The sequence below is a fragment of the Falco peregrinus genome, chromosome 6, assembly GCF_023634155.1.
Source record: "Falco peregrinus isolate bFalPer1 chromosome 6, bFalPer1.pri, whole genome shotgun sequence".
NCBI lineage: Eukaryota > Metazoa > Chordata > Aves > Falconiformes > Falconidae > Falco > Falco peregrinus.
In genome coordinates, this window is record NC_073726.1 from 80,968,690 (window position 1) to 80,994,991 (window position 26,302).

Genomic DNA, 26,302 nt, shown 5'->3' on the forward strand with positions numbered 1-26,302 from the left:
TGGGGAGAGGAGGAAGGGAAGAGATCAGGGTTCCATGGCATGGGGGGTGGGGGTCCTTTCCAGCCCTGCATCTCTCTGTTTCTAACTCTTGGGCTTCCCTGGTGAAACCTCTCCAGGATTTGAATGGTTGCAGTCTCTCTTCCGTGAAGTTTCAAGATGACTTACTGTTGTCATCTGCTCTTTTGGAGCAAAGCTCCTGGCTTACTAAAAAATGTAATTAATAAAATCATAGTCATAAAATAGCTTGGGACAGAAGGGACCTTGAATTCATCTAGTCCATGGACAGGGACACTGTCCACTAGACCAGATTGCTCAAAGCCCCATCCAGCCTGGCCTTGAACACTTCCAGGGATGGGGCATCCACAGCTTCTCTGGGAAACTTGTTCCAGTGTCTCACCATGCTCACCATGAAAAATGTCTTACTTATGTCCAATCTAATCTACCCTTTTTCAGTTTAAAACCATTGTCCCTGGTCCTGTCACTACAGGCCCTTGTAAAAAGTCTCTCTCCATCTGTCTTACAAGCCCCCGTTAAGTACTGAAAGGCCACAATAAGGTCTCCCTGGAGCCTTCTCTTCTCCAGGCTGAACAACTCCCAACTCTCTCAGCCTTTCCTCACAGGAGAGGTGTTCCAGCCCTCTGACCATTTTTGTGACCCTCTTCTGGAACTGCTGGAAGAGATTGGTGTCTGTCTTGTGCTGCATGTTAATGTTAAGAAAATGTTAATATTTATAGCACAGGTAGTAAGTAGTTACTGTGAACAACAAAAAATGGTGGTTTGACATTTTGACGATGGGGAATTTCTGCCAGGTGGAAGGCTGCGTGGCCTTTTTGATGCTGCTGTTTACTTTTTCCTTTATTGCAAGTTCAAACTCTAAGCTAAATTGTTTTCTGGCATTTTCAGCATGAGCCCAAAGGTCTTTGGAGAAGCTAATTACTTTGGCTTCTCCCTACTGCATCACCCAAAATAATACTATAGTCTATCTTCAAGCAGCATATGTTTGTTTTTTATTGCTACTCCAAACATTTGTACTGGATTGTATTTCCACCTCTGCCGCCTTCTGAAGGAATTCCAGCTGAACAGTTAACATCTCCCATCACTTGAGCCTGTGTTCTTCTGGATTGTGAATAAGAGGCTCCTTAGGGTTTATTAATTTTGCTTTTAGCATTATGTAACCTGTACAAGGTTGTAAATACCTAATATAAGTTTGAGTAGCATGTTCCTTTATAGCTCATTTTACAGTCCTTGGCCTGTTCTGCTTCAAAATTCTCATAAGCAGCATAAGTTGGCCAAAATACACATTTTATGTTAATTAAATCTCTTAAATAGAGTCTAATTTTCTTCCTCCTCTTGAAGTTGGTGAGAGATTAGTAATAGGAGAAAATTAGTTTGTTGATAGCATCATGCATTTGATCAGTGTAGAAACAGGACAACTGCCTGAGGTGTACAGTGAACTCTTTATTCCTATGCGAACATTCAACATATTAAAAGTTGACAACAGTATTTGAACATTTATCCTGACAAGATAATTTCATAGAAGATCAGAATTAACAAACTGAGGAAACACTAGGAGATGTAACATACACATTTTAAGAAAGTCTTATTTAATTCAGTGGGCTTGCTCCCAGTTAATTTTGAATATCAGCCGAAAGTAGGCCTGAAAGATTTGCAAATGATATTGTTGGACCGAAGATTTTGTTTAAGATTATTCTTTCTAAAACATTAAAAATAATTTGACTATTGCCTAGGATTTTGAGACTAAAAGGTGAAGCATCTGTTTCCTCTCCTGACCTTGAGTCAGGCAGGGCAATTAGAGTGGGCAGCAAGTCAGTTAAACAAAATTACCTTCTTTTTTTCCCCTCTTAAGATGAGGAAAGAAGAAGGTTTGTCAAAGGATAGTTGAGAGCCTGAGAGAATAAAATGTTGAGTGTTGATGAAAAGTAAACCTACTCCATCATGTCTGATGAAGTTGCTGTCCTAGTTTTGTTTTCATTTCTGTCTACAAATGTTTCAGAGAGGTTTAACTTTGTCAAATTCATCAGATGCTTCTGACTTACATCTTGGTTTCTATCTTGTTCTTTTGTTTTGGTAAGAACTTGGTGTCACCAATTGTAGCTTCCAATAGGCATGGGGGCCATCCAAAATAGTTTCCATTTCCCACTGAGGTACATTTCTTAGAAGAACTTTTCCAATACAAATAGCTGGCATTTATTACTTTTTAATTGCTTGGTGTGATACTTGCTTACATTTGCTATTTTAATGTCTTTTCCTGTCTGTAAACTGAGAGTCCCAAAGAGCACATGCATGCAGTCACTGAATTCAGTTTACATAGCTTGACGGATGTTTTGGGAAAAGCAGATTGTGTGTATGTGCTGTTTGTCACAGATGGTGTCCCATCAAGAAAAAACTTGTACTAATGCTGAAGGAAAATGAAAGTAACTGAAATAGCAAAAAAAACCCCAAAAACATAAAAAACCAAAAAAACCCACCCAAAACAACAAGACGTTAGAGTTTAACATCATTTTTTCCAGCAGCTTTGGGCAAAGTGGTCAGTATGGCATATGTATACTTGAGCTCAGAAAAGGTTCCCAAGTTTTGCTGTGCAGGCAACAAACAATGGGCAAGAGAAAATTCTCTGTACAATTTTGTTCCTCTGGATATTTCCAGTGTCTGAGTTTTAAGTCAAATACCATTTTTTGGTAAGCTTTTTGTGAAGCCTGGTCACGTGAGTAGGTAAGGATCTTAATTCCATGTTAAAAAAAAAAAAAAAAAAAAAAAAAAAGTGTATATTGCTAGTCTTTGAGATTGTAAAGAAAAATCTTCATGGATGAAAGGGTTCTGAAGCTTTAAAAAAGGCAAGGTAGGCAAAACACGGACATTTCACCCCTAATAATTTCAGTGGGTAATTTTTTTATTCAGGTTTGTTTTGGAGGACCAGTGAATTTTTAGAGCTCTGGTTTTGACAGCATGGTTCTAATGAAAATAATTTGAGTCCTATGCCCATATGCGTGTGTAGATCTCAACTCCTTCCCCTTCTGGCTTACATAAATGAGGAGGGGGTTAATTTTTGACAGCTTAGAATTGTTTGTGGAGGAGAAGAAACAGGACTTGTTTTACACAGCATATTGCTGAAAGCCAGGCTGATGTACATTTAGAGTCTGTGTTTTAAGTTCTGTCAAGGAGGGCTGAGCTGTATGGCAAACTGTTCTTTGCACTGCTATAAATCCTAAACGTCCATAAATTTTCGATCCATACCCTTCCCACTTTCAGCCTTCACTAGACTATTACATTGCTGAAATCCCTTTAGCAGCCTAAGATGCTGACTTAGTTTTTCATTACCCCTAATAAAGCTTTTCTTCTGGGTTTGTACTGCTGCTTTTTGGCTTGCAGCTGAATTAGCTACATGAACCATCATATTAACTCTGATCTTTCCCTTGCCTTGTAGGACTCCTCAGTGGGCAGACCTCCCCGACTAACACCAAACTAGAGAAGCTGGACCCCCAGCAGGTGCTGCAGCTGTGTCTCCGGTACCAAGATCATCTTCATCAGTGCGCGGAAGCAGTTGCCTTTGATCAGAATGCGCTTGTGAAGCGGATCAAGGAGGTACTGCCTGCAGCATGCCTGCTTCTGGTGGGGAGGGGCTCGGGGCATCGGCTGGGCCACCTTCTGCTATGAACGCTCACTGGAGGTGGCCACGGCTCACTTGAAACTGTCCACTTCAAAGTAAACCCTGTAGAGGAACATTGTGGGTGTGCACTTAAAGCAAAGTTTCCTGGCTTTCATTGTGGTTGCTGTTAGGTGGTGTGTTTATGGGTTAGTGCCTTACAATTCCTGGCCGTAAACAGCGACCGTTTGTCTGGTATGGCAAGTACTGCAAGTAACTGTTGAAGAAGTAAAAGGTGACTGGAATTTTTAAAGGTAACGTTCCTTATTTAGATCTGTATAGCATACATTTTGTTATGCTTCATGGTTAGGCTCTAATTTAAGGAAAGAAATGGATATCTGAACATCTTGTTTGGTGAAGGTAGTATTCCATTTATTTCTTTCTTCCACAGATTTGTTAGAGGTAGACTTGTTTTCGAAGTCCATAACATGCTGTCTCTTCTTTGATCCATATGGCAAAAAGGTCTTCCGGTACTGCTGTTTTTACCACTAAACCGTTATTTGAAAAATCACTGATCATCTTAAATATTCACTGAAACTGTTGGGGAGGAAATTAATTCCTGGGATGAGCATCCTGCAATTAGATTATCTTTCTCATGTGTGACTACTGATGGAAGTGGTAGGATTGCTGACATTTTTTTTAAGTCAAGACAGACTGGCATGAGAGAGGCTGCTGTTGAGGAGTGTTTTCTCACATACTCCCAGATGTGTAGAAGAACTGGTGAAGGCTGCATATGTTAATAGTCCGTGAGACCAAATACCTCTCAGTGTCAAAAGAAAAATTTTTGAACAGGTGGTTAATTTTTATTCGTGCAGCATAAACAATGACCTTGATTTGTTGTTGCTCTATTGGCTTAGAGTTAAGAAAATCCCACATGACAAACTGGATAATAAATTTGATTCATGGGCTGTTTTGAGAAGCTGCTGTCATCATCGAGTTGTAAGTCCAAAATAACGTGGGAGCCGTTAAAAAGGCCTTTTTACTTTGGTGTATCAAGATCTGAGGCCAGCTATTACACAAGATGTAAAGATATTTGCAGATGTTGGTGACTCAGATCACACAATCTCAGAAATGGGATTTAATTACCAGCCTAATGACAGTGTACAGCATTAATCCAAGCAGATTGTAATTCTTTTGGCTGTTAAAGTGTGAGAGGGAATATCGACATGATTTAAAGTCATGGTATGCGCCACCATTGCAATCTACATTACTTGGATTTGCCTTCCGTAGGGTGAGTGGCAGAGTCCCTTTCAAATTAGCTGTGGTGATGTTTTCATCCAGTTTATAAGGCTTATGATTTTCTTTTTTAATGTAAAATAAATAAAACAATGACTGATGTTGTCACTAGCTTCTTTATCACAGACTCCTCTCTGACAAAGTCTAGGAGAAATGGGGGACTCTGTAACTTGGGCAACTGACAAGTCAGTTGGGTTGTTGATTTTTTTGGTCCACAACACTTAAGTAACTTCACATGCTTTCAATCCCTCTGCCAGATCTGGTGGGTTTTTACTGTTCCTTTTCCTAATAATTTTAAAATGTTTTTCTTGCATTGGCTGTTCTGCGTGTGTGTTCTGGAGGGGCCGGGTGGGACCTACTCAGCTTAAATCATTCTTTCCAAATTGTTTGGGCTCTCTTTGGTGCACTAAATTGAACCGCTGTTGACAGTTGTTGACAGCAAGGGGTGCAGCTCAGCTAGAGCAGGGTATGTCTCTCCTTGCAAGTGTAGACAAAGGAAATCACATTTGGCTGCACCCATTTGTCAGCAATGATTTAGTTTTGCCATGTAGACAAAGCTAACTGTTGGTAAAGAGTAAAAATGGAAGGGAAAATGAAGTGTATTGTGGAAAGCCTTGTGTGTGCGTGAGCTGACAGTAAATTCTTTTACCTTTATTTTAGTAGTTGTATTTCCCTTTTCCTTTCTTTAACACTGTAAGCGTTGAAGTATGTTTCTTCTGATAACATACTTATGAAGTGACTGATGGTTTTAACTTTCATAGAAAACGCTGGTGAGCTTCAGTCCCCAATTTCCTACCATTTGTCTGAGGTATGTTCACTTTTCAGACTGCCACTGACTGTACTTGGTGTAGTAATAGTCCTGCTGTATAGTGTGCTACAGTCATACTGGCTGCAGCCAAGATATTTTATGTCTTTCTGTGACAAAGTGTCCCAGGGCAAATTATCTTTTGCTCATTGTCTGTGTGGCCAGAAAAAAGTTTCCTGGTTTCTGGCAAAACTCAAAAGTACTGTTGTAAATGTTTTGGTCCTTGATAACTCACAGTTGACTGTGGTGGTTTGTAAATCAGTGCACAATTTAAATTAAAATGGTTCTTAATAAGAAAGAGAGTAAGTTAAGGAAAACAAAAAACTTTGCATGACTAAGTTATTGCAGATCTGAGCAGACCCATCTGTGCGTTCCCTTACTTTGGGGACCAAAACGGTCAAGCTTTGTTCTCCATCCCATTTCACAGTTTAGCCGGAATGTCTTTATGGTGTGCTGTCTGGATCAGTATCTGCTCCTAAAGGTAGAACCTGTGCAGCTTCCAGCTTGCTGTTCATTCTCTAGGCGAAATAAATTTACCCGAGTGTTTCTTTGAAGGGAAAAGAATTGAAGCTGTGATTGAGGGTAGGTGACTCAACTGCCCCTCTTCAGCAGTTACACTTACTCGTACCTGAACTGTTGGTTTTGGAATGGACTTATTTTTATGACAATAGCTTTTGTCTTTGTTGCAAAAAAAAATAAAAAAAAGGACGTGCTTGCATCTTCTTAGGGAAAAATAACCACTATGCATTAAATGTTATGTTTCATATTAATTTTTGGCAGCTGACTCGCCATCTGTTGCAATACTACATTAATTCCAGGACAACTGAAATATTTAGGATTCCTTTTAATTTTTTCTTCTTATCAGTTTGAAAAACAACAGAACAGCAGTTTGGGATTTATGTATGTGTTAATTCAGGGTTATGGCATCTCACAAAATTTGACAGTTTTCAAGCAAATAGCCTGTGTGCAGCATTTTCTGAGTAATTTGTCTGTGCCTTGGTATTTTGTAGGATGAAAATTTTTAGCTTACTGGATGAATCACCACATTATTGACTTCTGGGGGCATTCTGTTCAGATGGGCCTGGGAACAGAATCTAGTTTGTCTGCTGATGGTATGTTGGACCCATGTGAGCTTGTTATATGTATATGCTAGGAAAAAGGTGCATTTTTAAAACCCAGTAGGCAACGTGTTATGCTGAGATATAAAAGGCAATTATAGCTAGTTAACAGGTTAAACTGATCTTACTTGCACCTTGGAGCTTTTGCCACAGAGCTTTTAATAATGGGGACAGAGGTGGCAACGTGCCTTATGGAGAATGTGATATATCAAGCTAAAAATCACAGGGGTAAACCATGACTTGGTGAGCAGGGATAAAACAGTCTCAGTCTGCCTGCTTTGGGGGTGTTACATGTTTAAATAAATAAATAAATAAAAAAATTGCAGTATCTATCAGCGTGAGGTCAAAAGAGCTCAATTGTGGTGGTTTCTCTTTGTTTCTGTGGTGGGTTTAGGGTCCTACCTGTAGACAGGAGTGCAGGAAGGGGCCTGGGAAGCAGGACCACAAGTAACAATCAGTTAGCTGAAAGGAACGTGCTCGAGCTTGTGGGCCACAAGCCCTGGTGATAAGGGACATGAGAAATTACTGAAGGGTATAGAAACAGGGACTAAGTATGAAGCTGAGACTATACAAGGAATAAGGCGGTCGGTTTGTCAGCTTGCTCAAGGACGTGGTGCAAGAACTGCAGACATTGTTGTCTTTAACTATTGCTGAATTGCTAAATATCTAGCATGAGATCTTTGTGCGAGTTGCCACATAGTTATAGAATATGCAAGTTTTTGGACCAATCAGAATAAGATGTAACAGTTGCTTGTGTGTATATAATCATGCTATTAGGCTAATTAAAGTGACATTTGCTTGCATCAAGCTGCGTCTCGTCTCTCAATCACGGCACAGGAGGTTTTAACTTGCTGCATCCCATATCTGTCTCTGTCATGACAGTGATATAGATCTCGGTGATACCTAGTTTGCAGTTTGGGGCAGCTCCAGCTGCTCTTTGGTTTATGAGAGCTGCATGTGCTCTCTTCACCACAAATGTCCACCTCAGTTTTGTGATCTGTAAAATGGGAGATTTCTGCCAAGATTAGTTTGAAGGCAAACATTGACCAGTGCTAAATACTAGGTAAGATTTGTGTGAAAGAAGGAAATGAAGCAAAGGGAGGGATACTTTATATTAAATCCTTATCAGTGGAGGATATCTGCTTTGGGTGGCAGGGAGAGAATGTGGAGAGTAATGTCATAGGGGATGATGAATAACAGTGAATGGGAAACAGGGAAGTAGTATAGCTAGAAGTTGGGCAACAGCTAAATTTTCAGAAAGCACCCCTGATTTTGTGTGCTTCCAAAATTTTCTGGTTTCAGCGCCTTAAAGATTATTTTTCATGTACAAGGTGCTAAGCTTTCAAAAATCGCATCTTTCAAAATGTCTGAAGCTGAGTATCCAAGAATTTCTAGTCATACTTGAAGATTTAGGCCTAGCTTCTTTCTGTGAAAGCAAAAGGGAAGCTGAAAGCCATCTAAGCTCCTTTCAAAGAAGCTTTGAATGAAAAGATCTTCAGCATTTCTTATTAGACTTCCAATACTGGCAAAAGGGATGTGCTACTCAAAAGGCAAATGTCATTCCTAGACAGACTGCTTAAAATGTATTTGAAAGTGGATTATTGGAAGGACTCCTATGCTTTGCCTTAAAAACAAACATCGATGCAATGTTACCGGTAGCTTTTATGCTGTAGGAACTCCAGACAATAGTTTTGAAAACCGAACACTTTTTACAATACAAAATGAAATTGAAAATACCTCAGTCTAAGCTGGTGCACGCCTATGGGGGAAGCACACACCCCACCCCCACCCCCCCACCCCCCGATATGTTCAGACATAACAAACATTAATTTTATGTTCTTAACTGTTCTTAATAGTTAAACAACTTTTGTCCAGGCAGGCATTAATACCAGTAATTGGTTTGCTATATAGCAAATTACAGTACATGGCTTTTTTCATACCTGTAAATTCCGCTATGGGAATAGCTCATTATTTTGAACAAATATTCCAGAAGATGTGTATGGTTTTCTTTTTTATTTGTTTGTTTTGTGTTCTTTCTTTACCAGCTTGCTGCAGAAAGTAATTGTAATGGGCTTCTCTAGTATGTAGTTAAGATGTCTAGAAATAAATCCCTTACTATTTGGCAAGTAAACAACATTTGAAGCCACACATACACCGCATAGTGTCTCCCAATATCTTTCAGCTGTTTAAAATTATGCACAGGAGTTAAATCATTATTTTCTATAAGCAGCAAGTTTAGTGCATTTGACAGACTAACAAGAAAAGCACTTTTAAACACAAGCTTTATATACAAGCACATTTTAGCTTATCCCATGCATTTAAGACTCATAAATTGTGATTCAGCCACTCCTGTCACCACGTGTGATGTAAAACATGCCCAGTAATTTGGGGATTTAGGAATTTCAGTTTATTTTTTGTGAATGTCTTGTGGCTTTTTGACCTTTATCACAACTACGTTGTTTCCATGACATTGAGATTTATTTTATCAAAGAGACCTGTCACCTAGTGGCAAAATGTGCTGGGGAATGTGGCCTGCAGAGGTCATCAACACGGGTTTGTTCCACCCTGAGGGAAGGGTGGGTTTGCTATGGTAGGGGCTGTGGCTTTGAACCCCTCTCATTAGAAGAGAGAGGGCTGGCAGGGGTAGCAACACATTGTAAAGGTTTGATATTCCCTGGTGCAGATAAAAGGGCAAAGTACTTTGAAGGTGGTGGTAAAGGGAAAAGTCTTAAGTGCAGGAGGCTGTTCCATCACCAGGAATGAATGAATCCTGGGCCAGAAACCTTGGAAGGACATTGCCTGGCTGGGGACTGGTTTGATGCAGTGCATCCAATTGCACCCATTAACCAGGGCTCAGGGTGTGTATCTGCTGCAAGCACACTTCGTTTCTACTGTGTGATGCACCACAGTCACTTTTCTTAGCCCTGTCTCTCTCTGAGCAGAAAGATTTGGAGTGGTTGGGATTTGCCATGCTTTGGTCACAGTGTCCCTTCAGAGAATGGAGTTAAGGGGGAAGTTCTGTGGAGGTGGTTTTTGCTTGATCTTTGGTTTTGTTTGGTTGAGTACTCTGCTGAGCAAGACGTTTGTTGCCATTCCTGTTACTTATGGTTTCCCTGTAGGTGATACCAAAACTGAGTTTCTGAAACTTGTTTTCAGCAGACATTCAAGACTCAGTCATGAGAATGATGCACCTTCTGACTAAACTGAATTAGGCCAGCAAAACATGAATGGCCTTACCAAGTCCAAAGTGCTTCTTCAACTTCAGGGCTTTGCTTCAAGGTCCATGTGCTCATACGGATCAGACCACTAAGTTACCTTTCGTTCCATTGAAAGGAAGGGCTCAGAGGATCAAAAGTAAGCCTGTTAAACCAAGGCTGGCAAAAGGAAAAAGAGAGATGTGCTTAGTTTTGACTCAACATATAAAGACTTTCCAGATGAGTCCGTGTTAACTTGCAAGCAAAACTGAACCTTTTGGTTCACAGATTTAAATTAGCAATGCCCCAAATCCAGAGAAAAAGGCCTGAGAATTCTTGGAATGTAGTATTTCTGAAACGAGGAAGAACCTGTGTTGAAATCCCACTTGTATTTTTAAGGAGTTTAATGCCACACTGCCATGTTTTTCAGAAAAGCTAGGGAACGTAGTGTTCTGTGAAGTAATCGGTACCTTAAATATAGTCTTTGGCCTCTTGGAATTAGGAGATTGATGAGGACTGTGGCAGTCTATCAGGCTCTTTATTTCTTCTCTCTTCTGTGATGAAGTGTTATGTATAAAGACTGGAATCTTAACTCAGCCGGCACCATCATGCAGAAATACACATGCAGCGTTGTTAAACTGGAAGGTACATTCATGTCTTTTAGTTATCTTGCTCATTTTTCTCCAGCCTGACATGCAAGTAGCTTGAATTCTCAAGTGGTGGGATGATGTCTTAACGAGCCAGCATCAAAATGGGAAAATGCTTTTGAAAAGTTTCACAATTGTTACTGTTAATACATAGCATTGATGTCTTGCTGTGTATGCCTGAGGCAGATGGCCAGTGCTCTGTTGTACATGAACTTTATGATGTGATCTAGCAGTTATTAAGGAAGAGGAAAGATTGCTTGCCCTTGTGATGGCCTGAAATCTGTTGCGTTAACATGCACTGCTTCATTTGGTGCCATAAAAAAGACCAGTCCCTTGCTCCTAGAATATACGTGAAATCAGTCCAAACATGTTCCCTTCTCCTGTGCTTTGGTTTCATATCACATTTTGAAAAAAGGTCTAAATTGGAACCCTTTCCACCACCAAATTTCCAAGGAAGACCAGAAAATTAAACAAGCACCTAGCAGTCAGAAAGGCTTGTATTACTATAGAATTTAGGTGTTTAAGAGACTAACACTGAAGATCAGAAGTCTAGTATGCTAAGCCTTATATTAATGCTTTCGTAAGGATTAGTGCATGGAGTTTATGATTATTAGGTGCCAGAAGGAATGGAATTAATTTTCTTCTCGCAGCTTGAATAAACTAAGACATTTGGTTTCTTTTTCTAGCCTTGTTTTCTACAGGTGGAAAACCCCCCCAAACAGCAGTAACCAACTCCCCCTCCCCCCAGTACTGTAGATCTTCAGTATCTTCTAATAGGAAAGTAGTATTGAAGTCCATTCCAGGGTTAGCAGACTTGATACTGAATTTGGGCATGAAACAGATCTGAGGTACAAAGCAAGCATCCCCCTGGATTGTGTGACACAAGGTAGTCCCACAAGAAACAGGAACATGCTGAATTCTGTTGCACAAGGCTGAGAGGGGATCTTGTCTGACACGCTGTGTGCAGTTCTCATTGTGTTCAAGGGAGGTGAGTGTCTAGTACAACCGAAGGGCTGTAAGGATGCCTGGAGAGTGGAGAACCTTGGGGAGGAACCTGGAAAAACTTTACTTGTTTGACTTAGTCAAGTGAAGACCAAAAATGGTACGATTTCTCTTTCTAAATATGTCTGGGGTTAATGTAGATTGTGAATGGTCTTCTCCCTCCCTGCTGGATTGTGTTGATACAAAAAAAGTCATTTTACAGACTTTTGTTCTTAACGGTTGCCTCCTATTTCAATGTTGAGTTGAAATTTTCAAGGTGTTTACCCCTTAGTGAGAGTTGGGGTGGAGGAGGTGTCAGGAATGTTAGCTGAAAGCTGTTCAGCAGTTTGATGTTCGTTTTAGATAGATTAACCAGTATTATTTGCAAATATTTGGAGTTGCATTGATGACTTAAAGATGCAAAGGTGGTAGGCTGGGGGAGTGGGGTTGACCTTCTGTTAGCAGCCGTATAATTAGCATTTTGATAACAATCAGATGTCATCTCTGCAGAGATGACTTTGTGTTGAAAGTATTACAAAGCCTTAGTGCAAGTAATCTGTCAGTCTTGCTTTTTATGAAGGGCAGGGTTTCCTTGATGTTTCTGTACCATTGGGGCATGAATCTTTCTGTATGAGAACATTATTAGCTATTATTTCAACACTGCTCTAGAGGTATGAAACATATAATTTACTAGTAATTAATTTGTGTGGGCGTTGTTCCTGACTGGATGTGTCATCTACCTCTGGAAGCCTGGATAAAATGCTGAATTATAGTATGGTAGAACACCCTGTAATCAGGTGTATGAACTGTGCCAAACTGTGGTGTAGTGGACAAAAAGTATGATTATTTTTTTTTTTTACCAGAAGAGAAAGTGAGGTATTTGAAGAGCAATTGCTGGTACTGGAAAACTATCTAAAAGATAACCCAAGTCAGATTAATTTCAGCTGAAAAAGGTGCTCAGATAGTTGTTCTAAAACAAATCAACATTACAGCAGTATATGGCAAGGAATTGATCAGAGTTTTTAAGGTCAGAAAGGATTCTGGAGTCATAGCCTTTCCATTTGCTTAATCCAGTCCATAGAATTTAATTCTTGATTATGCCTGACCTAAGCTACATGAGAACTGAAGATGAACTATTTACTTTTCCATTTTGAATTTTTCTGCCAGGTCATAGTGTAAATTTTCAAATGCCTTCTCTCTTTTGATCAGTTTGTTCTAAAGATCCATTTGTAGACATAAATGAGGAGAGAGAAATATTCAGCCTTCTGTGCAACTTGAAGATATTGCAGCTCAATATGATAAAAATGAATGTTTAGAGTGGATTAAAGTTTCCACTACTCACTCACTGAACTTCTGTCAGAATCATTGGTGGCGGTATGTACACTTGTTACTGTATTTTTAACAATAGTCTATAGCCTCCGAAGAGCTTGCTATAGAAAGTACGTACAGTGCTCAAGATTTCATTGAGGCTTTTGTGAAGCTGGAGACTTACTACCAGATGTTGGGACCTCCTGAAAAGTGCTGGGACATTTGAACTTCAGCACTGTGGAAGCATGGTGGAGTCCGCCTTGAAAGTAGCTCTTCTGGGAATGAAGGAGTAGATCCTCCCCTTCTAATCATCGCTGGGATGTACTTGGCTCATTTAGCATTCTGTTTGAACATGAAAGAGCTTATGTAGAGCTTTAAAAAGATCTTTCAGAATTTTTTCAAATTATCAATAGATAATATTGTTAGAGCTGACGTACTTTTTGAGTTTCCCTGGTGAGAAGTTGATTTGGATTTTCATAGGAGAACTGTGGCTGTCTGGGAAAGGGCACAAGCTTCATGTGGGCTGTCAGATGTCCAGAAATCCCTGACTCTTGACTGCTGGGTGTGTCTCACGCTTCAGCCTTCTTGCACGTCTACCATCTGCACAGCACATGAGAGGTAGGTCTGGCACAACTAGATGTGCTGGACTGCCTGTGTAATTGTGGCAGGGTGCTTGAACCCATCTGTCTGCAATTGCCCAGACAAAAAGAAGCGAGACTCCTAGATAATCCTTTTGCCTCTTCACAGACTATAGGAAATGGTTAAAACTCAGCTCCTTTGCATTCTCTGAGAACAGATTTAAGAGCTTTTTCTTTGCAATTAGTCTTCTCTCCTAGAAAATGCTTTCTTCTAGTGTATCAAACCCTGACTGCATGTGGCAAAGATGGCATCCCCTTTTGAAAAATTTTGAAAGACTTTCTGTAGAGCGTCTGGAAGAGAAGACCTATAGCTGTCAGGTCCCAAGTGTGAAGCTGAAAATAGTATCATTAGATCAGATGCCTTGCAAATGTAATGATGCTGGCTATTTTAGATAACATATTTTTAGTCTGAATTGAGAACGTTGGTGTGTTCTCAGAAATATCGCATTAATGTTAGTGGCCATCCCTTTTCAAAATCTTATTTTTGATAGGAAAACCAACTGGCTTAAAGCTAATCATTCTGGCATGTTGAAAGCACAGAACTGAAATTTATGATTAAATAAAGCCCGAAGGGTAAAGAACATTTGCAGGTTCTGTTGTCCTATAATATTCAAGCTCTGGCTGGATATAGGAGTGTTCTGAATGAATAATATGGCAGCAGTGTATCAGGAAATGAGGGAATTGAAGGCTGTGTTTTGTAGCAAATTCTTAGGTAGCTGAAATAAGACTTGTGCAAGTTATCATTTAGGCAACAGATCACTCTGTAACAGATACAGATTTTTCTTCCTCCAGGAACAGCTAATTAAAGACAGGCTAGGAGTTTCTTCTTAATTTCTGTGGAGTTGTACTCCACAAAAGAGAGGTTTTGTGAGGATGTTGCACACACAGGCTCATTAATCCTATGTATTGTCTGGGTGTGGTTTTGTTATTTATTTTTCTTAAACTTTATCATTTAGGAAAGGTACAGAAGCATTTCTAATACTTTGACTGTAACACAACATTTCTTAGTCATGATAAATTTTGGAGATTACTTTTTAGGTGGATGTAGATTGTTCTACGAAAGCAGCAATTGAAAGCTCCAAAAAACTGCTCTTACTAGTTGAAGTCAATGAAGTAGAAGTTGCTATAAAGTTTTCTTGATGACAGTTTAGAAAACTTACTGATAAAATCAGTTAATCATCACACACACACCCCCCGCCTAGAGTCTTCTTGTGCATTTAAAAGTCTGACACAACCACAGCAAACACCGGGTTAGGATCCAGGAACATGTGCAGTGGGGAGAGATGGTGCTTCTCTTTGCATGGTGGTCGTTCCTCTTCTGTGACTGTCAGACTGACAGGTCAGTCCAACAAGCTGATGGGGCAGAAGACCAAACCACTGAAGAAGGGGGAGCCCAGGAAGACCAAACTTGTTTTCTTCTCCCCCACTGACGTAGATGCAGAACTGAGCCCGTGATCATGCAGCTAATTTGGAGGAGGAGGGTGGGACTGCTGCTTTGCAGCCTGAGGTTGCGTTGGCTTTTGTGTAATGTGAAACTGTGCCCTGAGTTTCACTTGCTTATGTTATGGTTTAGCTGTTTTGAGAGAGAAAGATGATAAGTAGCTGTGGTGTTGAAGGGAATATAAGTAAATAAAGTCCAGTAGAACAAGACTGTGATACGAGATGTATCCAAGCTGGAGAGCTGGCTATAGCATCTACAGCACCAGATTCCAGATGGCTGCTGGTTGTTGGGCTTTGCTGTCTATCTTCTCCCACCTCTGTGAAGTGGGTCCCCGCTTTTTCAAGTGCTTGGAGGTCGACTGGTTCATTAGTGCTGGGCGAGAGGTAGGTATTGTTTTAATTGCAGCTTTAGGACTCTTTTTTTAGCAACAGTTAGTGATAGCAGTCATAACTTAAGCTTGGGGGACTGCCAGTTGGCAGAGGGATGCTGGTAGCTCTCAAGCAGGGAAGGCTCGAGCTGGAGCTGCGAGGGAAACGTGGGCTGCAGAGGTCAGACTGTGTGGCAGCAGCAAACGTATCCTCTCCAATAACACAATATGCAGGAAAAGATTTACGTGGAAAGGTGGAAAAGCTAATTTCAAGAATGAACCCTCTTATTCTTTTGGATTCTGAATTCTTTTGTGCAACCCAAGGCCTCCCAAAGTAGTTAAGTCTTGATGTTGCAGGTGCAGCGGCCTATCTTATACTACCAGGTATCTACTATAGCTCTAAGGGACCACGTATGGATTTAGCTGTAGGTCTTTTGAAGTAAAGGCCCTGATGTACCTATTGATATTAATGTTACTAAAATTCTGTGTTAGAGCCAGTTAAAATGGTTACTCTTCGTTCTCTAACTTGACTGTGATCTGTGCGATGCTTAGACAGAATGACCCTTGGCAATTCTTTCCAGCAATAACAAATTACAGAGGGAGTAAAAGGAATATTTTGGCATGGGATTCAGTCTTGGATGTGAAAAGCAAAACTTAAACACAAATTAAAATTGTTTACCTGGCAGTGGCGTTAGAGGAAGGGTACACGACAGATGCTGAAGAGAGGGACGTGGGATCCTTGACTGGGTGACTCTTGTTTTCGCTACCCAGTAAGCTTATCGGTTACCAGTGTGTGGAATGAGTGGGAGAAACAGAGGATGTTCCCATCATCAGGAAGTCATCACGATCTATTGTGCTAACTTTGCGTGACATTATCAAAGAGAGAGGGGAAGAGGGAAAAAAAAAAAAAAGCCATTCACTGAGCACATTTCTTTTCAAGCAGTACAGAAAGAGGAGCTGTCTTCAGTTTTAAGTGTGTTGATTGAAAAGTATTTTCACACCAGCACATCGTGACTAATATTGCATGCAGTCATGTTACCGCCTGTCACTTTCTGATGTGGTTTTTGTGCAGCTGTAGGAAGGAGTTCATTTAACTCCAGCCAGGCACCTGACAACGTGAAGGCAGAGGCCGCTTGTGCTCGGAGCACAGTTCTAGCAAGTGAACTTTCTGGAATAAGGATTGCACCTTAACTGCTGTGTTTTTTGAGTGGCAGCCATAGAGGATGGGAGCTGGCAGCAAATCATTAGGGCAGAGGGACACAGGACAAGTGGGTGTCTATGTGAGCTCTTGAAGGCTGTTGCTGAGTGGGGGGGAACAAAACTGCTTGGCTCATTGGCATTTTAAGAAGGGAGTGGAGAAGCTGGAATGACACAGCATCCTCTTACGAGATATATTTTTGTTATGGATGTCAGCGGTGCCTCTCTAGAAACCTGATTCCAAGTTTAATGAACTTCTGATTGCATTTGCTTGTTCTGCAACAAGGGGAAATGTGTCTAGCTACAATTTTCATTCTCAGTCATTGAACTAACAAGATGTGACCTCTGTTTCCAAGAGCTCAGGACATTTACATGTCCATAACAGAGGCATCGTAACACCATGCCAGGTAAGAGGTATACATAGGGTACTGGTTTGTTTTCAGCATGGACTCTTGAAAAGAACTGGGCAGTGTCCAGTGCTGACCTCAGTCTTTTTATGGGCTAAATTAATGTCTTTATTCTTCTTGGCAGTGTGGGCCACGAAGAATTTTAAAATGAATGCAAGAATTTGTGGTGTGTAAGATGTCTGAAAGTACCCTCAATTGTTTTTGTGTTCCATCAATGTGGTGTTACAAATAAGCCTGTATAATGCAGAGGAGAGGCTGCGAGCCCTTACTGGTTGACAATGTGAATGGTGCAGCAGGAGGGGCTGTGCTGGGGCCCTTTTAAGTGGGGAAATACCCATCTTGCACTGTTGTTGGAAGTAATTATGAATCTGTTTTCATTTGAAGAAAGAAAAGCTCAGTAGATGTCATTTCATGTTTAAAATGTGAAGCTGAGGCATAAATTAGTGTCCTGCTGCTTCTGATCCATGGAGGAGTCGTGAGCTTTGAAGCAGACACAGACCCAAATTCTGAATGTCACTGGCTGTACAAAAAAAGTACATTGTGCTGGAAGGTGAGTTTTAGGCTTGTCTGCTTGTATGATACTATACTCATAAAAGAAAAACTGAAAAAACTCTAGTGTCCTTTTCAATGTAGGAAGGGGAAAGAATCCTGTCCTCTACTGTGGACATGCCCAGCCTCAGGTTTGCTGCTTTAACAGGAGGAATTCTTTTTTGGAAGAAATAAGATGTGCATTGGGACCTTTCACCCCTTGACTGAGAACACATCTTTTTTCCTCAAGACCAGGCTGGGCAGAACCTCTTGCTTTGACAAGAGCTAGGACCCCGACGTTGCATGCTGGGCTCTGCTCCTCTGCTTTTGTTCTGTTGCTTCTGAACAGGCTTCAGGTCCAGTCTTCTAACTCTCCAAACTCTTCTGTACCTGTAAGCTGAGGATGATGACAGCTTACTCAGTGGTGGAGTCTGAAGGAGAAATAGGTGGTGGTGAAGCCTCAGTGGTGGTGGAGTCATCAAGGGCCTGGTGGCAGCACACCTTTACATCTGTTGTGGCTTGTGGGTGTGGGGTGGTGACCTGCCGATGGGGCAGTTGCCCGCAGCTGTAGCAGCCTGGCACGGTAGGAAGCTCGAAGCAAGCAGAGCAGAAACAATGGCTCAGATAAACACTTTCAGATGGTTGTAGGGCAGTGGGAGTGCTGCTGGCTCTGCGGTGTCTCTCTGGGCTTTCCCAGAGAGCTTTTCAGCCAGGGATGGGCAAGAAGGTTGAGACCGGAGTGTTTTCCAGAAGAGAATGTGGCAGGGCCTCGTGTTATTGAGGTGTGAATTGCTGGGGACTGCTCAGAGAAGGCAAATTCACTCATCTGACCCTGGGGAGTGTCTTGAAAATCACAGACTGCCTTGGCTGCAGGCAAGGGGAGCAGACTCTGCCTAAGCTCCCCTTCTCAAGATGCTTTTTATTGCTACTGTATGGAATTAAGTACTTGGGAATTAAGCAGATTCTCATGGGCATTCCCTGTTCACTGCAGATTCCGAAAGGACAGTTTTAGTCTCTCTGGTGGCTCTGTAGGGCTGACCCTCTGAGTCCTGCCACTGAAGGCTCCACGTGAGTGCCAGAGGAATGGGACTGCCTGCCAGGAGAGGTAAAAGCACAAGGTCTGGCACTGGAGGAGGTTGCTCGGAGCGGGGGGAGGCAGGAAGGATGTAAGTGTGTATTTAGGCCTGCTTCAAGAAAAGCTGCAAAGAGGCATTGGCATTTACATACAGGAGTTAACACGTAGCTCTTTCTTTTTTTTTCTTTCCAAGTTAAAAAGACCAGGTTCAGTCTGAGTGAAAATTGACCTTTCCTCACAGTTGCTCAGCTTCAGCCCTCCTTGCTGTGTTGCTGGCCATGCAGCTGCTGTGGCCTCCTGCAGCAGGCAAACTGGAATGCTAGGTGTAGAGAAACCATAGGAAACGCTCACTTCCACCCTTTCTCTTATTTGTGAGGCAGCTTTTTTTATAGCCATTGTGAATGTGTCCAAAAGTAGCAAAGAGCTTGGAAGGCCACACTGCATTTCATCTTCCTTTTGCGGGTCAGCTTCTCCCCAGGTTCCCCTCCAGTAAGTGGACATAACTGGTATTTACACAAGGATCCTAAAAGTCAACAGATGGAAATTATTGGAATGGAGAGAAAAGGGGGCCTTTGGGGTGTTTTTTTCTTGGTGGTTTGTTTTGTTTGTTTTTTCCAGAGCTTGGTATGTGTGAGCTTTGCCTCTTGCGTACCACTGTGAGGCCACGTGGAGAACCTGCCTGTTGAGGAGAACCTCAGCACCAGAGGAGGTTTCTGCCTGTGTCCCTGTGCTGCTCAGTTTAATGAGGCATGCTGGCTTTTGGCAGGTTTCCGACTGGCTGCCACTCCACGCCACTGTCTCTCATTAGGTAGGATGGTTTTAGGCGCTGGATTGAATTTACTTCCATCCACGCAGACCTGGTGGTGGTCTGCTTTTTACACACTCCAATTTACAGAGCTAGCGCCAAGCTACTAAATTAAGCTGGGGTTTTAATAGAAACCCCTGTGTAGGCTTAAATTGTTTCCACTCTATTTGGAGTTTCCTGCTCTGCTGGTTTTTATTTTGTCCCGTGCATGAAAGCGTGGAGAGAGGAATTCACAGGAAAGCACAGCAGCAAAGAGGAAGAATTCAGCCTGAGACCACTAGAAAGTACAGACAACATAAAAGGTTAATTGGTACTCTATCCAGCTCTGATGAAGGTGATAGGGGGGAAAAAAACGCTTCCTATTCCCCATGACAGTTCAGCAGAATCTTGTGTTTTTGTTTTCAATGCTGTTTGTGATTTAGGTTTCTCAATAAAGGATTTTCTTGTCCGACTATTTTGGACTTGACCTCTTCCCCAGGGCTTGAAAGGGACATCTTTCAGCGAACACATCTGCCCCAGTTTTTCCCCCAGTGTCAAATCCTACTGCCACCAGTGGGACAGTAGTTCTCTGTCTGGTGGGACTTCCCTCCTCAGGGAGGGATGCCCCTTCCAGTTTTGCACTATTTCTACTCAATCCTCCCCTTGCTGCAGGCTCTTCCCTACAGCCACGGGCTGTACTGGGTGAGGATTACTCTTGCTGTCGTGATCTGGTCAGCACAGTTGTGGGTTTTTTTTAGCACTGCACCAATAAATTTGTGTTGTCCCTGGTGGCAGGTATAATTGCTGTCCTCTACCGAATGGGTTGGTTCTGTGACACAGTGAGGGGTGTTGATTAAACCTGTGCTTTCTGGTAGACCTGGAGTTCTCAGCACCAATTCCCTGAGCTGACTAATCACGAGCAGTGACCTCCTTCCTCTGAGGGTAATTAGATGGGAGAGGTTTGGAAAAATGGCAGTAAGAGGCAGCAGTGGTCTAAAACTGGCCGGCATGCGTCCTCCTGCCCTTCACTTGGAAGCCGCTGTTGGTGTGCACCAAGTCCCAACCGAGGGGACTGCCTCCCACAAGGGCAGAGCGTGGCTGCAGGATGTGTGCCCACGGCTCAGCCATACCAGTTTGAAGAGCCAGTGCACTGCAGTAACTGTGGCTGTCGAGCACAGCTGCAGCGAGCCGAAGCAACCGAGGTTCAGGTGTGCGCTTGAGGGCTTGGAACAGACCTGTTACTGAGCTCTCTGGATATACAGATGGATGAAGCAGCTTGAACTGTCTAACTTGGCTGATGTGTATATAGCACTAGCAGCTATCGGCTGAATCCCGCCTGGGGTGCGCAGGTCTGGCTGAAGAGAAAGTTGGGCTGTGAATTATAAAGGCTGTCTTCATCACTCAATGGCAGGAATAGCGCTGCAGTTCCTGTCATTGTCATCATGCTCGAGATGTGTTTGGGTACTTACCGTGTTTAATTGCACGGCTGATTTACTTAATGTCCCTCCTGGGGTCACTCATAACGCTTTTATTTTTAGGATTTGGGGAAGTTAGGGACAGTGGCAATCCATTGTGGGTCTCTCTCAAGGCAGAAGTTTTCCAGATGATGACGGTCATAATAGACATGGCTTAGTCACAGAGTAACGTGGCTAAGCTGATGAAATTAGCACTGGCAAGTGAATGATCTCCACTGAAAATATACAACAGGTGTAGGCAGAGGCCACGAGTTCTCTGGGTTTGGATAACTTGGAGGATATGTGTATGGTTTATTGGGAAATCCTTGGCAGTGCCTGTTTGCTTTCAACCCTGTAAAAACCAAGAATTTTCTGATCAAATACTCAGTATTTGGGTGTAGAACTGAGGTGGTCATGTGTCCTCCCTGGTATACAGCTATAAATTATCCCATTTCATGGCAGATTGGTTACGTACCTACAGAGCAGCTCCTTTGTACCTGGCTGGTATCTCCAGTGGGCCATCTAAGGTGCTTCTCAGCCGCTTTTAGGAAAGACAGTGTGCTGAAAGGCCTGTGGTAACAGTTGGCCTAATGCATCTTGCTCTGCTTGTTGTTTTTAAACAGATGGACCTCTCTGTGGAAAACCTTTATAGCTTCATGCAGGAGCGCCAGAAGAAGTATGCCAGGTATGCAGAGCAGATCCAGAAGGTCAATGAGATGTCTGCCATCCTCCGCCGTATACAGATGGGCATCGACCAGACGATCCCGCTGATGGAGCGGCTGAACAGCATGCTGCCGGAGAGCGAGAGGCTGGAGCCCTTCAGCATGAAACCCGACCGGGAGCTAAAGTCATAGCTGATCCAGCCGGCTCCCCTCCTCACCTTCCACGCTCCAGAGTTCAGCACAGATGCGCTTCCAACAGGCTGGCCTGGCAGATGTTTGAAGCAGGCAGCAGTGCTGCCTGACTCTCTGCCAGGGCATTGGAGGAAGAGCAGTGTCAGCTGCCAGAACTGCACAGCCAGGAATCCAGGAGCTCCCCAGTCCCGTCGTCTGGAGAAGATGATTTACCGTTCTTTCATCTCCCTCCTCTTGCCCTCCTGTCTCCTTTACCACTACCACCGTCTGTGCCGAGACATTTGTTTCATTGCTGTGACTGGATTGGAGTTTACAGAGGAGGAGTTATTTTTCATCTGATTATTATTTTTTTTTAAATAGAAAAATTCAAAGGGATATGGGTTGTGACAAACCCTCTAACATGGTTTTTGTGCCACTGGGGTTTAGGCGATTAGATGGCTGGCAGGTATTTCTGAGATCCCCTTGCCTTGGAAATATGTGTGTTTTATAGGTGAAAGTGTGGGAGCCAGGAACTGGCTTATTAAAATCTGCCTATTATCATAATTAACATGGTTTGCATGGCAGGGTTTTGGCATGTCCTCCTTGAGCCTCCTGTTTTTACGAGCTCCCTAATTTATGAGGCTGTAAAGGATACGTATGTCTGTTAATGTTAAGCAAGCCTTAGCATTCCTCTCCCCGTTGCCCTAACAATGTCCCCGTGTCCCAGCTGGTGCCATTTTGTGTCCCTTACCTTGCACAGTGATTCTGACAGGCCCCGGCACCGACCTGCTCACTTTACATCCCAAAGTTGGACACGAGGTGTCTTTTTTGACTTTTGTTGGGACACTCCAGTTATCTTGGTGCTGTCTTTTCTGCCAGAGGGATGCAGTTGTTTCTTCACCTTCAGGTGTATGGAGTTGGAGGGAAGAGACATGAGGTCCTTTGGGTCTTTGCATTGGTTTAGCTGCCAGCATGCCAAGAGCTTGCCTGAGCACGGTGTTTAACGACTGAAACCACAGGGCCCTTTGGGACCGCACTCAGCGAGCTGCTCCAAAGGCAACAGGACGTTCTTGCCTTCTCCCAGGTGGAGGGTCCTGCTGGAAGGCAGGCAGCGTGTCCGCGCCACCAGGGTGCTGGGCTGGCCCGTAGGAGACAGGTTGGTTGCCAAGTCTGCCACTGGTCTGCTAGCTGCAGGCAATTTGCAGCACCTCTCCGAGCTTTGGTTTCTCCCTGTATAAAACAGGGGTGTATTTTACATGCTGCTGTAAAAATATTTACAGATCTAGAAATAGCGTTTAACAGCCTGTGTTGCCATTGCGTGGCAGCTCTTGTCTGCAGCAGAAAGAGCACGAAACCAGAAGTGAGGAGCCATTGGTTTGCTGGGTCAAAGGTAGGTTTGTGTGTGTCACGTTAGTCCCAGGATGCTGTTGCTGGTGCGGAGGCTGAAGTGTGCCCATGGACCCCAAGGACTGTTGTATGTCAGGAGTGCAGTGCCAGTGGTGAGGACAGTCCTCTTTGAGACAGCGACAGCCCATCTTCCAGGACAGCACAAGGCTAAGTGACATGCCAAAGGTGACTTGCTTCGATACCTCTTAGTATTTAAGAGCACTTAATCAGCAAAAGATTGTCTCTGAGCATTGGGAATAAGAGTGCAGTACGTTTTTGACAGTATTAATTAATGCCTAGTGGCAGGAAGCAACGGGCTGTTCTCTTGTTGCATTCCCAAGGGCCGTGTGGCCTGGAGTGAATGTTTGTGATGCAGAGTGCAGCCAGGCTGGGTGCGTATCTGAACCACGGCAGCAGTTTGACCCCAGGGCCCACTGAGCACGGTCAGAAAGCGGAGTCACATGGAAATGAAGCCGCTCAAAATGATGGCCTGGGAAGGGCGATTGACTGCTTCAGGGAGGGCAAGGAACTCAGCAGGAGATTTTCTAGAAAAGACAGCAGAGTGGGCATCGTTGTCTGCTGCTTCCACCGCAGAGTTGTTCCATAGTTGTATATACATAGGCACATGCTGTTGCACAGGATATAACGACAGGTGTCTGTCCTTCCTCGTGTCCTGCAGTATTTTAACTTGTTTGTTAAAAGCTTACATGAGACTTAACAACCCATGAAAACTTGCCTGTCGTGGCTGTGCCCATGAGGGTCCTCATTGTCCATCATGGAATATGTCTCTGCCTCCCGCCGTCAGACACGCCAAAATATTCAGCAGCTTTAAATAGCGGCCGCAGGCGTTTTTGTCCTCTTCGTCCAGATGATGCTGTCTGGAAGTTTAGAATGTGCAACATTCAGCTGTCTGCCAGACAGGATCATGGATATCCCACACCCTGGTGTGCTGGAAGCCTATACTGGTGGGAAGATCCCGATGCTGGATCTTGAGGCAGGGGCTAGGCTGCAGATGCTCTCTCCTGTAAAGCTTCTAGACATTTGGCCTTAGGCTATTAAGTATCAGATCAAAGCATTGCTTCTTGCAGTGCTAATGAGGGTAAGCGAGTAGTATTCCTGTCTGAAGGCTGCAGGAGCGAGGGCTACAAATCCGTTCCTCCCTCGGTTGTGGTAAAACACCTAGGCACTGGGCTGATAATGGGCGAAAGTGCTTGTTCCTACAAACACGGGCCTTTGAGTTTGTGGATATGCTGCTGGGCCTTTCTGAGCAGGAAGGGTAGGTTGTGCAAAACAGAATAGCTTAACTAGAAAGAAATCAGAGCCAAAACGCAAAGGCTGACCTCTTCCAAAGCATGCAGGTCATCACCTTCATTCCACAGGTGATCATCTCTTGTCTTGGGTACTGTAAGGTAGTGCACCCTCTAACTGTTCTCAAACAATGGTTTACAGTTTTAAATAAAACATTGTCACTGGCTTCATTAACTGTAAGTCTGGCCCTCTCGCTTGAGGGAAAGACGTCTCCTGCCTCATCGTCCTGAGCTGCTGTTTGTTGCTTGGCTGCTCCTTGTTCGCTTTGCTCTGTACCCTGCTTTCAGCTTCATCTCGGATGCAGGTGATGCTCAAGGTGAGACTGTTGCTTCACTCACTTTCACACTGTTTAGCAGGAGACTTGAGATGTGACTGGAATTACCTTTCTGCTAATGAATTTCCTTTTCCAAGGCAAACACTGTTGGAGAAGGCCTCAGGTATCTCTCCCAAATGTGCTAGCTGTTACTTCTACCACGAAGTTAGTGCTATGAACAGAAAATAATTATGTGTGCTCCACTGAAAACAAACATTTCTGCTCTTTTCTGCTTTCTGAGGTGGTGTGTGGTCTGGGGTATAGGCTAAGCTTCTTGATACGCAGTCTCCTGAAAAGCTGGGGTCTCTGGGTCTGTGGTTCCCCACTGGCCTGAGCTGCTCTGCTTCATACCCTGACTTTGCTGTTGTGACCCCCTCTTTGTGCTGCCACTGGTGCTCGTTGTATCCTACACCGCTCCGTGTACTACACGGGCAGAAGAGGTTTGCTTTGTTGTTTCCATTGTTTTTTGTAATTTAATGCATTGACAGGGTGCTAAAGTGCCAACCTCTGTAGGGCAATTTCTGTGAAGATCTGGTGAAGGGGACAGAAAAGAGATTTTGGCGGGTTTTTTAAATATATGTATTTAAAATTAAATATATTTAAATATATTTAAACATTTAAAGTGTGTTTTCCCCCTCCTCTAAGCTTTTACACAGAAAGAGTAGAAATACACGTTTTCACAGGCCCAATCATTGCATGAGCCAGCCCCTCTCTCTCGGTCTGCGTGCCAGTGGTTTCCAGAAGTACTGTTGTAATGTCCCTCCCATTCCTGAGCTGCCAGGGTGTATTTTGATTACCAGCCTTGTGGCTGAGTGTTCTTTGGTTTATGGGTGGTTATCCTGTTTGCAGACTTGCTCTACTTCAGCTCCCTACATGCCACGTGTTCCACAGCTCCAGCATTAAAACGTTTGGTACCGCTCTTTTCCAAGTGTGTTGTTTCTCTGATTGCCTTGCTTAATATCCATTTACAGTGCATCGCTTCTTGCTCTGAAGTCTATGGACACTACACATGCGAAAGGTCATTTCTTAGCTTTACTGCTTTGTACACAGGACCCACTTTGTGCCACGGAGATGGCCAGTTTCGGCTGCCCGGGACTGCCTCTGCCTTGGGACTGTAAGGAAACATATGTCCTGGAATGAAAATTAATTTTGGGGTTATTTTTGGTGCCTTCCCAATTCTGGTTGGCACTGATGTCCTGTTTAAATAAATGATGTGTGCAGCGATGCTTGTGACTTGCCAGCAGTGAGGTGAGACCGTAGTTCAGCTGGCTGCCTGCCTTCTGTGTGCTGGTAGCATATTGAAGGTAAAGAGGAGGGTCTGGGGTTGATGGACTCGGGACACTTGTGTAAGACTTGAAGCTTCCTTGTGCAAAGCACTTGTGGTGTGAGACACTGCCTGTTTTGTTAGGACCCTTGCACCTTGTGTGCACCCAGCGGCTTTCCTAAGGTTCAGTGGGAATGCTGAACATGAGCAGCAAAGTATTTCCTATTCCTTTCCTCCCACACACACACTTACGTCCCTGTCAAAAAAGAGACTGTGTCCTGGCAGATGCTTTACATCAGTTCTTTGCCGGATCGTAGAAGGAACTAGAGCTGGGCATCCTTGGGCAGGCTGGCT

At 43.2% G+C, this 26,302-nt stretch overlaps 1 protein-coding gene across 2 annotated transcripts in view; it reads left to right on the forward strand.

Annotated features, from left to right (window-relative positions):
- The window catches only part of BORCS5 (BLOC-1 related complex subunit 5), a 78,188-nt gene extending 52,580 nt beyond the window's left edge, over positions 1 to 25,608 (forward strand). For both annotated transcript variants that reach the window (XM_055809282.1, XM_055809283.1), the window contains exons 3-4: positions 3,446 to 3,603; positions 21,468 to 25,608. In XM_055809282.1, the coding sequence (XP_055665257.1) occupies positions 3,446 to 3,603; positions 21,468 to 21,698 (389 nt within the window). In that variant the 3' untranslated portion in view covers positions 21,699 to 25,608. The remainder of the gene's footprint in view (positions 1 to 3,445; positions 3,604 to 21,467) is intronic.
- Positions 25,609 to 26,302: the final 694 nt, after the last annotated feature.